This window comes from Sinocyclocheilus grahami, unplaced genomic scaffold (assembly GCF_001515645.1).
Source record: "Sinocyclocheilus grahami isolate Dianchi unplaced genomic scaffold, SAMN03320097.WGS_v1.1 scaffold109.1, whole genome shotgun sequence".
In the NCBI taxonomy this organism is placed as follows: Eukaryota; Metazoa; Chordata; class Actinopteri; order Cypriniformes; family Cyprinidae; genus Sinocyclocheilus; species Sinocyclocheilus grahami.
In genome coordinates this window covers 1,402,298-1,414,752 of record NW_015505288.1, presented here as the reverse complement: position 1 = coordinate 1,414,752, position 12,455 = coordinate 1,402,298, and the positions used below count along the sequence as shown (strand labels likewise).

General features: G+C 36.4%; 1 protein-coding gene across 1 annotated transcript in view; it reads left to right on the top strand.

The window, feature by feature from the left end:
* Positions 1-6,415: 6,415 nt before the first annotated feature.
* dipk1aa (divergent protein kinase domain 1Aa) overlaps positions 6,416-12,455 on the top strand; it is a 27,549-nt gene continuing 21,509 nt past the window's right edge. The window contains exon 1 of the mRNA XM_016277165.1: positions 6,416-6,797. Coding sequence (XP_016132651.1) covers positions 6,744-6,797 — 54 coding nt within the window. The 5' untranslated portion in view covers positions 6,416-6,743. The remainder of the gene's footprint in view (positions 6,798-12,455) is intronic.

The window sequence follows — 12,455 nt, the reverse complement described above, 5'->3', positions numbered from 1 at the left end:
TTTTTTATGAAAACAAGCAGTTATTAAATGAATAGAGTGCAAGTCTAAAAGGCGCAAGTTTTTTTATAAGAATAGAATTAGAATAGAGAGCGCTAGAGTTAGATGGTCAAATAAAGATGGAAGAGATGTGTTTTTAGCCGATTCTTGAAGATGGCTAAGGACTCAGCTGCTCGAATTGAGTTGGGCAGGTCATTCCACCAGGAGGGAACATTTAATTTAAAAGTCCATGAGCGACGTTCACTTGCAGAATGCAAGCTTCTAGAGGGCACATAACTCTGAAGTAATGAATTTAGGTAAAGGGGTGCAGAGCCAGTGGTGGTTTTGTAGGCAAACATCAATGCCTTAAATTTTACGCAAGCAGCTATTGGTAACCAGTGCAAATTGATAAACAGAGGTGTGACGTGCATTCTTTTCGGCTCATTAAAAATTAATCTTGCTGCCGCATTCTGGATTAATTCTAAAGTTTTGATAGAACTGGCTGGAAGACCTGCCAAGAGAGCATTGCAAAAGTCCAGCCTGGACAGAACAAGAGCTTGAACAAGGAATTGTGAAGCATGTTCCGAAAGAAAGGGCCTGATCTTCTTGATGTTGAATAAAGCAATTCTGCAGGTCCGGGCAGTTTTAGCAATGTGGTCTGAGAAAGTCAGCTGATCATCAATCACAACTCCAAGGTTTCTGGCTGTTTTTGAAGGAGTTATAGTTGATGTGCCTGTATGGTGAAATTGTGATGAAACGATGGGTTTGCTGGAACCACAAGCAGTTCTGTCTTGGCAAGGTTGAGCTGAAGGTGATGTTCCTTTATTCAGCAAGAAATGTCTGATAGACAAGCTGAGATGTGAGCAGTTATTGTCGGATCATCAGGATGGAATGAAAGGTAGAGCTGAGTGTCATCAGTATAGCAGTGATATGAAAAGACATGTTTCTGAATGACAGAACCTTGTGATGCCGTGTAGACAGAGAAGAGAAGTGGTCCAAGAACTGAGCCCTGAGTCACCCCAGTAGTTAAATGTTGCAACTTGGACACCTCACCGATACCTTGAAGGACCTTTCTGAGAGGTAAGATTCAAACCACTGGAGTGCGGTTCCTGAGATGCCCTTTGCCAATTGGATTGACAGGAGGATCTGGTGGTTAACCGTGTCAAAAGCAGCGGACAGCTTTACAATCATTACTTGGGGATAAAAATTTAGCTGAAAGGAGCTACAGGAAATTAAATAATTGGACTGTATTCTTTGTGAAGTTGTGGTTTAGAGTTTTGAGGAAATTACAATTAGAAAAACAGGCTGGAGTTTTAAAGTGGATAGCATATGACCCAGATTTTGAACCAGCTAAGTTGGATGAAAGATTTAAACAATGGATCTGGAGAGGAATTACATCTTATTGCTCTGTCACTTCTAAGGGAAATTTATTGAGCTTCCAGGACATGTCAGACACATTTGGATCGGAAAAGCAGGATTTTTATAGATATTTGCAAGTTATGGATTACTTTAATAAAAAAGTGTATAGTATCGAGCGATGAAAATCTGATTACAACATTTATTAATGCATATTCAAAAGAAGACAATAAGAAGTTGGTATATTTATTAATGGAGAACGTGGCAAAGTCGTTAGCTGTTAGAGTTGATGAAGGAGGGGGAGGACAAAGGAAGGAGGAAAATGTTTTAAAGAGCATGCGAGAGTTAGATGAATTGTTACTTTTATTATGATAGCATGTCCTTTTAGCAGTGGAGACATTAGCAGAGAAGGAAGAGAGTAGTGACTGATATACATAAAGGTCAGTAGGATTTTTTGATTTGCGCCACACCCTTTCAGCAGCCCTGAGCTTAGAATGATTGTTGTGGAGAACATCAGATAGCCAAGGGGCAGAAGGAGTGGTACGGGCTGGCTTGGAAGACAGGGGCAGACAGTTTCTAAACAAGACGAAAGAGTGGAGCAGAAAGTATCAGCACTGTTAGCATCAAGAGATGCTAACTGTTTAGGGGAGGATGCGAAGACGAAACCATAGCAGATAGCCGGTAGGGTGAGAGTGAGCGTAGGTTACATCGAAAAGTGACATGTTGAGGGGTATGTGTTGTGTCAGTAACCATGTTGAAGTTAAGAGTGAGGAGAAAGTGATCCGAGGTGTGCAATGGAGTAACCAGCACATGATCAGTGGAGTAGTGTCATGTGTAAATAAGGTCCAGTTGGTTGCCTGATTTGTGAGTAGCCGTAGTTAACACTCTCGTGAGATCAAAAGAGGCAAGCAGAGTGTAGCAGTCTGCAGCCTGAGGTTTTTCTAGGTGGATGTTGAAGTCTCCAAGCAAAACTAGGGGAGTACCATCCTCAGGAAAGGTTGAGAGCAGCACATCTAATTTATCCAAGAAGTTACCTTGTGGGGCTGGGGGTCGATAAACAACTACAAAATGGATTTTAAAAGGGTGGGTAATAGTGACTGAATGTGATTCAAAGGAGCTGTTAATACCCAGAGAAGGTAAAGGAATAAATTTCCAATCATTACAGATAAGCAGACCAGTACCTCCACCTCTTCCAGGTATACGGGGAGTGTGGGAAAATGAGAAATTATTGGAGAGTGCTGCAGGAGTAGCAATGTCCTCTGGTTTGATCCACGTCTCTGTCAGGGCCATGAGGTTTAGTCTTGAATGACTAGAAATAGATGTAATGAAATCCACTACAAATACCATTACAAACCATCAACTTTTAACCATTAAAAATAGTTTTTTTGTAGTGTGTTTTGGGACACATTCCATTAGGATTTTTTGGTTTTAACAAGCCACCAATAGAAGGTGACCAATTACCAGTAGAGACGCACAGGGTCCATTACAGGTTCCATTGAAACCAATACAATTCCCATTATAACCAGTAAAACCATTACAAATTATGTGATGGTGTCTATTGTTTTTTTTCAGCAGGGATAACTCATTGTAACAATCAACGTTTTTTTTTGCGTTTGTTGTAATATTGGCCAAAAGGCAACATTCAATATAACATGAATTTAAAGCCCTGTGTCTTAAAAATTTCAAATGGCTAACATGCAATATAACACAAGGCCACCAACTTGTCCTGAAAAACATGTATGGCAAACAGATGACAATCTGCTTACTTTCCAAGGTATTACAATATTGCAATTTTGTTTTAGACCTAGACTGAACTCATGTGTTCTGCCAAGCTGGATGTATCATTATGTACCTCTAAGTTGGCCTCACCAATAAAGCCGAGCCTCGCATGCCAGGAATACAAATGGTGCATTGTACTAGCCTTTGATGACAGTCTTTACATTAGGCAGCACTGAAAACTTCTAAAAGTAGATAATTAATAAGGCTAGCTTGTTTCAACATGCCTCTAAAATAAGTTTAAATAAGTTATTTAATAAAAAAAATTCAATGTAAAGGTTATTTGATCATTTAGATCAATTTATTTAACTATATTATAAAACATCAATTAAGTAAACAATTTTATAGATGTGTATTAACTTGTCGATTTAATAGGCCTAAGTGATTTTTTGTCTAAATTTTATGTTTGAATTATTATACTGATGAGTTATTCCTTTATTTTTAAGTGTCACTATCCTCCATATATTAAGGGCCATTTGAATGGAACCAGACTTTGCCCTTACAAATCCAGCATTGATTAAGCCTCGAGAAAGATTTATTTGGAGATCTTTGTCCAAAGGTGGCTCATGGCACAATGCACAATCTGTATGTTCCTTTAAATATTATAGCCTTTATTGATAAAATATTGCTATTTTATTATCATTGAGATATTATTATAATTTTTATTCATATTTTAAATTCGTTTTTATTTTATATTTTAAATTTTCATTGTAATTTGAGTTAAGCCTACATTTTTAGTAATTTGTATGACTTTTTTTATTTCGGTTATTTTAGTACAAAAATAAACTCAATGAAAATGGTTGCCTTGACAACTTGCTGAAATAAAGTAAGTTTTCAAATATTTTATTTACCATGTATTTTATTTCAAGTAACAAACATGTATTTCTGTGGTTTCAGACTTACCGATAGCTAATAACCTTGATATACAAGCTTGAATTAATCTTGCATAATAAAACACATATCAGTTCAAACCACTTTCAACATAACTTTTAACACTCACCACTGGGTAAAAATTTAATTTAAATAACATAAAAAATGCTTACAAAAAAAGCAAAATACTCTTTCAATAAGCTTCATAAAATTAAGTATTAGATTTTTGGTTGCCTGATTTGTGAGTAGCCGTAGTTAACACTCTCGTGAGATCAAAAGAGGCAAGCAGAGTGTAGCAGTCTGCAGCCTGAGGTTTTTCTAGGTGGATGTTGAAGTCTCCAAGCAAAACTAGGGGAGTACCATCCTCAGGAAAGGTTGAGAGCAGCACATCTAATTTATCCAAGAAGTTACCTTGTGGTGCTGGGGGTCGATAAACAACTACAAAATGGATTTTAAAAGGGTGGGTAATAGTGACTGAATGTGATTCAAAGGAGCTGTTAATACCCAGAGAAGGTAAAGGAATAAATTTCCAATCATTACAGATAAGCAGACCAGTACCTCCACCTCTTCCAGGTATACGGGGAGTGTGGGAAAATGAGAAATTATTGGAGAGTGCTGCAGGAGTAGCAATGTCCTCTGGTTTGATCCACGTCTCTGTCAGGGCCATGAGGTTTAGTCTTGAATGACTAGAAATAGATGTAATGAAATCCACTACAAATACCATTACAAACCATCAACTTTTAACCATTAAAAATAGTTTTTTTGTAGTGTGTTTTGGGACACATTCCATTAGGATTTTTTGGTTTTAACAAGCCACCAATAGAAGGTGACCAATTACCAGTAGAGACGCACAGGGTCCATTACAGGTTCCATTGAAACCAATACAATTCCCATTATAACCAGTAAAACCATTACAAATTATGTGATGGTGTCTATTGTTTTTTTTCAGCAGGGATAACTCATTGTAACAATCAACGTTTTTTTTTGCGTTTGTTGTAATATTGGCCAAAAGGCAACATTCAATATAACATGAATTTAAAGCCCTGTGTCTTAAAAATTTCAAATGGCTAACATGCAATATAACACAAGGCCACCAACTTGTCCTGAAAAACATGTATGGCAAACAGATGACAATCTGCTTACTTTCCAAGGTATTACAATATTGCAATTTTGTTTTAGACCTAGACTGAACTCATGTGTTCTGCCAAGCTGGATGTATCATTATGTACCTCTAAGTTGGCCTCACCAATAAAGCCGAGCCTCGCATGCCAGGAATACAAATGGTGCATTGTACTAGCCTTTGATGACAGTCTTTACATTAGGCAGCACTGAAAACTTCTAAAAGTAGATAATTAATAAGGCTAGCTTGTTTCAACATGCCTCTAAAATAAGTTTAAATAAGTTATTTAATAAAAAAAATTCAATGTAAAGGTTATTTGATCATTTAGATCAATTTATTTAACTATATTATAAAACATCAATTAAGTAAACAATTTTATAGATGTGTATTAACTTGTCGATTTAATAGGCCTAAGTGATTTTTTGTCTAAATTTTATGTTTGAATTATTATACTGATGAGTTATTCCTTTATTTTTAAGTGTCACTATCCTCCATATATTAAGGGCCATTTGAATGGAACCAGACTTTGCCCTTACAAATCCAGCATTGATTAAGCCTCGAGAAAGATTTATTTGGAGATCTTTGTCCAAAGGTGGCTCATGGCACAATGCACAATCTGTATGTTCCTTTAAATATTATAGCCTTTATTGATAAAATATTGCTATTTTATTATCATTGAGATATTATTATAATTTTTATTCATATTTTAAATTCGTTTTTATTTTATATTTTAAATTTTCATTGTAATTTGAGTTAAGCCTACATTTTTAGTAATTTGTATGACTTTTTTTATTTCGGTTATTTTAGTACAAAAATAAACTCAATGAAAATGGTTGCCTTGACAACTTGCTGAAATAAAGTAAGTTTTCAAATATTTTATTTACCATGTATTTTATTTCAAGTAACAAACATGTATTTCTGTGGTTTCAGACTTACCGATAGCTAATAACCTTGATATACAAGCTTGAATTAATCTTGCATAATAAAACACATATCAGTTCAAACCACTTTCAACATAACTTTTAACACTCACCACTGGGTAAAAATTTAATTTAAATAACATAAAAAATGCTTACAAAAAAAGCAAAATACTCTTTCAATAAGCTTCATAAAATTAAGTATTAGATTTATTTTAAGAATATAACTTTGTCTTTTAGCCTGTACAGTACTATTATACAGACAAAATGGACATTAAATGTGCATGTTTATGTGCTGCAACTTGCATTTGTTCCTATTAGCAAATCATACCTAAAAAAAAAAGCATTATATGTACGGTGTTCAATAGAGGGCGCCAGTAAACATGACGCACAGCTCGCTCAAGAGAAAAAGCACAACATGAGGTCGGCAGAAATTGTGTACGCCTGCGCCCTTGACATGCCGCTGTCTCGCTATTTTAAAACAGCTGCACTTGAAAGTGTTAGCCGCTGGATGTCAATCAAGACGACTCGAATAACATGCATTCTTAATATATAAATTCACACAGTAGCCTTCGTGGAGTCTAATAATATGTAAGAGCACCGTACACGTCATGTGTAGCGCGAGCCAAATCACTTGAAGTTCGCTGGACATTATTTCATTTTCTTATTCGGCATACGGAGACTCTGCTCTAGATAGCTCACAGTTTTTGAGATGATCAATTTCTGCAATGGCGAGGGGTCTGTTTTCACGGGCCTGGATGTCAAAGATTTACCACTTTCAGGTAAAAATCCCTTTGCACATTATTATGCATTATTGTTATGACGAATCATCTCTACCTCCTAGCGAATGCCTGGTGAGAATTAATTTTTCGCAGCAGTGTGGTTGACCTTTAAGACCGAGATAATTTTTCTTATCTTGAATCTATATGTTTTGTTTTTAACGAGGTAAAAACGTGGTGCAGCTGCTGCTATAATCTGCTTGGAATCTGTATCAGGTCTTGTAACCGTAGTCACAGACAGTATCTCGCTTTTGCACACGCGACCACAATAGCATGGGTTTCAAAATATGTTTTTGACGTCAGAGACATATGGTGAAGGAATTTTTCTTATTTATGGAAATAATTCCTCCATTTACCCTTGAGAGGACTGAGTTGTCATGGGCTGCTCTGCTGTAAGATTAATCCCCTTCACTGGATGCAGTTAAACTGGGTCTGTGGTGCCTTGGCTGCCTGCACAACTCCACAACAGGACTAAGGAGCTTAAATAGAAGCCAGGCTTAGAGCAGACATGTGAAATGTTTTTTATATTTTGAATGTAAAGGATTGAATCATTGTTTATGATCCATATGTAAACTAGAGACATGCATATGAACATTTCAAATGGCAAACTAAATATGAAAGCCATTCGTTCACATAACCAAATGGCTTTAAATATGGAATTCAGTAACACTTTATTTAAAGGTGTCCTTGTTACACATATTACATGTACTTACTAGCCTATTATAAAAACAATTAATTACATGCAAGTAACCCTAAGCCAAACCCTCATCCTAAACCTAACCCTAAGTACATGTAGTGCATGCAGTTAATTAATATTACTAAGTACTTAAATGTATAATTACACTGTAACAAGGACACCTTAAAGTGCCCCTATTATGCCATTTTTAAGGTTCCTAATATTGTTTTGGGAGTCTCCTACAATAGGATTACATGCATGCAAGGTCAAAAAATGCTTTCGTTTTCTCAAAATATGCATTTAATATCACCTCATTTTCCAGCGATTCTCAAACGATTCGTTCAAAGCAGTTCTAAGATTCAGTCTGTCTAACCCCCTCCTTTCCGTAAGCCTACTCTGCTCTGATTGGTCAGATGGCCCAGTCTGTTGTGATTGGTCTACTGTGTACAGCGCTTGTCGGAAACGATACTCCCATTGCCATAGTTCCATATTTTGAATGCTTGATAGAAAATATAAACATCTATTATTTTATCATACTTGTGATTCAGTGGAGCCAGCTGGTCCAAATAAACGGAGTACTGTGCCATCGTTCAAGAGCAAGCGTTTAGTGAATCCTGCGTTGAACTCCCCGAGATTAGAGAAGCAGTCGGCAGTAAAATTACGTGTTTGTGGGCGGGGTCAAGTTGTTCGCTGCCAGTCAATGTAGAACATAGGCGGGAATTATGCAAATGTGTTACCCCATGACGTATATCCGTCACGGAAGTGGAATTCGAATGACTAATGACTCATTTAGGCTGTAGAGAGTCGATTCTTTATTTTGGGAGACAATAACTTTATTTATCGTGCACTTTCGGCTTTACAACTTTGCTGATCGTTTACATTCACATACAGCTACATTACACGCTGCATGAAAGGCAATATTGGAAATGGCATAACAGGGGCACTTTAAAATAAAGTGTAACCTGGAATTCCTACAGTGACAGATGTAAAGATCATGTTATGTGAAAAATATAGTAAAACTGACCCATATATAAATTTACATTATAAAATATTAACCACCGAGGTTGATAGGGTTATTATACACAATATAATTAAGTTAATTATGAATGTGAGTTCAGATCTAGGACCTTGTAGCTGATCAGTGAGCATTTGTTTGGAATTTGAGTTATTATGAAATGTGCTCTATCCAGTTCCTGTTTTTTAACAGGCAGGTTTTTTTTTTCAAACCGTTGTGCACACCTTTTCTTTGTGTAAATGCACAATTAATATATATTTTTGTCTTGGCTATCTTATCTTTAATCTCTGTTCTTTGCAGATTTTGTGTTTTGTGTTTCATGTTAATCCTTTTTCGAACAAACCCCAACTAGTTTCTTCAGAGAACATTTTCAGAAATTCAAGGCAAAAATGGCACCAAACATGCAAATTTTTTATGTAACTAATAAATCACTTCACTTGCTGGACAAAGGGCATAAATATACACACGTATAATTATACTAATATATAAATCTTATTATTTCAAATGTATTCTAGCAGAGTGTTCATTGTATTAGGTATTATGATTGTGCATTATATGTAGAGGTAGATTTGATTTAAAATCAACAGCCATAATTGTTCACAGTTTATTTCAATTAAAGTCAGAGTAAACCATAAAAAAGGATTGTAACATGGATTGTAACATATTTTGACAATGTTACAACTAGTATATTTACAACAGTACTAGTAATGTTAAGAAAGTAAAAATCTATATCTAGGGTTCATTTTAATTTCATACTGGCTTTAATAGAAACTGAATTTGAACTGTTTGACAAATGGACAACATACATGTTTTTCTTAGAGATGCACCGAGATCGATCGGCCAGGGATCGGAATCGGACGATTTTCCTCATGATCGGTGACCGGCCGGTCAGTCTCACTTCTTTCTGATTCTGAGCCGATCCGTTTTGTTACCAGCGGCACAGGCAATAACACCAGCCGCGCATTCTCGCTCTCTTCTCTCCAACGTCCCTTTCCCTCTCACACACGTCTCATTCGCTCTGGTTAAATAATGCTTGTATTGCGCATTAGTTTAGTCATTCCCGCAGGTTTCGCGCTTACACCAAAAGCGTGCGCACCATCACTGATCTATATTAGTGGAGCGCACAAGCCATGCTCAGTCTCAAACAGCTTGTGAGCCACAAATACCAAAATGAATGGCTAACTGCGCTAAAACGTTCAAATACATACAAAATTATGTCAAAGTGCCCGTCTTGGCGAGTATCCAGTTAAACACAGTCAGTTTCGGAACATTAAATAGTTGAGAAACAGGACGCATGTTGTGTAACAGTATATTGGGTCCGTGGATAAACTCTTATTTTCTCAAAATATGCATTTAATATCACCTCATTTTCCAGCGATTCTCAAACGATTCGTTCAAAGCAGTTCTAAGATTCAGTCTCTCTAAACCCCTCCTTTCCGTAAGCCTACTCTGCTCTGATTGGTCAGATGGCCCAGTCTGTTGTGATTGGTCTACTGTGTACAGCGCTTGTCGGAAACGATACTCCCATTGCCATAGTTCCATATTTTGAATGCTTGATAGAAAATATAAACATCTATTATTTTATCATACTTGTGATTCAGTGGAGCCAGCTGGTCCAAATAAACGGAGTACTGTGCCATCGTTCAAGAGCAAGCGTTTAGTGAATCCTGCGTTGAACTCCCCGAGATTAGAGAAGCAGTCGGCAGTAAAATTACGTGTTTGTGGGCGGGGTCAAGTTGTTCGCTGCCAGTCAATGTAGAACATAGGCGGGAATTATGCAAATGTGTTACCCCATGACGTATATCCGTCACGGAAGTGGAATTCGAATGACTAATGACTCATTTAGGCTGTAGAGAGTCGATTCTTTATTTTGGGAGACAATAACTTTATTTATCGTGCACTTTCGGCTTTACAACTTTGCTGATCGTTTACATTCACATACAGCTACATTACACGCTGCATGAAAGGCAATATTGGAAATGGCATAACAGGGGCACTTTAAAATAAAGTGTAACCTGGAATTCCTACAGTGACAGATGTAAAGATCATGTTATGTGAAAAATATAGTAAAACTGACCCATATATAAATTTACATTATAAAATATTAACCACCGAGGTTGATAGGGTTATTATACACAATATAATTAAGTTAATTATGAATGTGAGTTCAGATCTAGGACCTTGTAGCTGATCAGTGAGCATTTGTTTGGAATTTGAGTTATTATGAAATGTGCTCTATCCAGTTCCTGTTTTTTAACAGGCAGGTTTTTTTTTTCAAACCGTTGTGCACACCTTTTCTTTGTGTAAATGCACAATTAATATATATTTTTGTCTTGGCTATCTTATCTTTAATCTCTGTTCTTTGCAGATTTTGTGTTTTGTGTTTCATGTTAATCCTTTTTCGAACAAACCCCAACTAGTTTCTTCAGAGAACATTTTCAGAAATTCAAGGCAAAAATGGCACCAAACATGCAAATTTTTTATGTAACTAATAAATCACTTCACTTGCTGGACAAAGGGCATAAATATACACACGTATAATTATACTAATATATAAATCTTATTATTTCAAATGTATTCTAGCAGAGTGTTCATTGTATTAGGTATTATGATTGTGCATTATATGTAGAGGTAGATTTGATTTCAAATCAACAGCCATAATTGTTCACAGTTTATTTCAATTAAAGTCAGAGTAAACCATAAAAAAGGATTGTAACATGGATTGTAACATATTTTGACAATGTTACAACTAGTATATTTACAACAGTACTAGTAATGTGAGCTAAGAAAGTAAAAATCTATATCTAGGGTTCATTTTAATTTCATACTGGCTTTAATAGAAACTGAATTTGAACTGTTTGACAAATGGACGACATACATGTTTTTCTTAGAGATGCACCGATCGATCGGCCAGGGATTCGCTCTGGTTAAATAATGCTTGTATTGCGCATTAGTTTAGTCATTCCCGCAGGTTTCGCGCTTACACCAAAAGCGTGCGCACCATTACTGATCTATATTAGTGGAGCGCACAAGCCATGCTCAGTCTCAAACAGCTTGTGAGCCACAAATACCAAAATGAATGGCTAACTGCGCTAAAACGTTCAAATACATACAAAATTATGTCAAAGTGCCCGTCTTGGCGAGTATCCAGTTAAACACAGTCAGTTTTGGAACATTAAATAGTTGAGAAAGAGGACGCATGTTGTGTAACAGTATATTGGGTCCGTGGATAAACTCTTAAAGGGACTGCAGTCCAATATTCCTGCTGCTGTCTGTCATGTTAATCAAAGAAGAAACGACAAAGAAAATCACTTTCTGCTCTTGACTCTTAATCTCTTTATTTACATTTTCTTAAAACAACACACAGAATGTCACAAAATAGCTACTACACAGGAAAAAAACGACATCGAGCACCCTTAGCTGTAACACTGTATAATAGTGACTTTGAACAAAGAACATTAAAGCTTTATATTAGAACCCCCCCCCCCTCCCAAAAAAATAAATAAATAAATTGCCCGTCTTGGCGAGTATCCAGTTAAACACAGTCAGTTTTGGAACATTAAATAGTTGAGAAAGAGGACGCATGTTGTGTAACAGTATATTGGGTCCGTGGATAAACTCTTAAAGGGACTGCAGTCCAATATTCCTGCTGCTGTCTGTCATGTTAATCAAAGAAGAAACGACAAAGAAAATCACTTTCTGCTCTTGACTCTTAATCTCTTTATTTACATTTTCTTAAAACAACACACAGAATGTCACAAAATAGCTACTACACAGGAAAAAAACGACATCGAGCACCCTTAGCTGTAACACTGTATAATAGTGACTTTGAACAAAGAACATTAAAGCTTTATATTAGAACCCCCTCCCCCTCCAAAAAAAAGGGGGTAAAGGTTACTTCAAGTGCTTTAAAATCAGGAATGTTGTGCATGAGCAACAGCGTGTTAATATACAATCTTTTATCCTGATG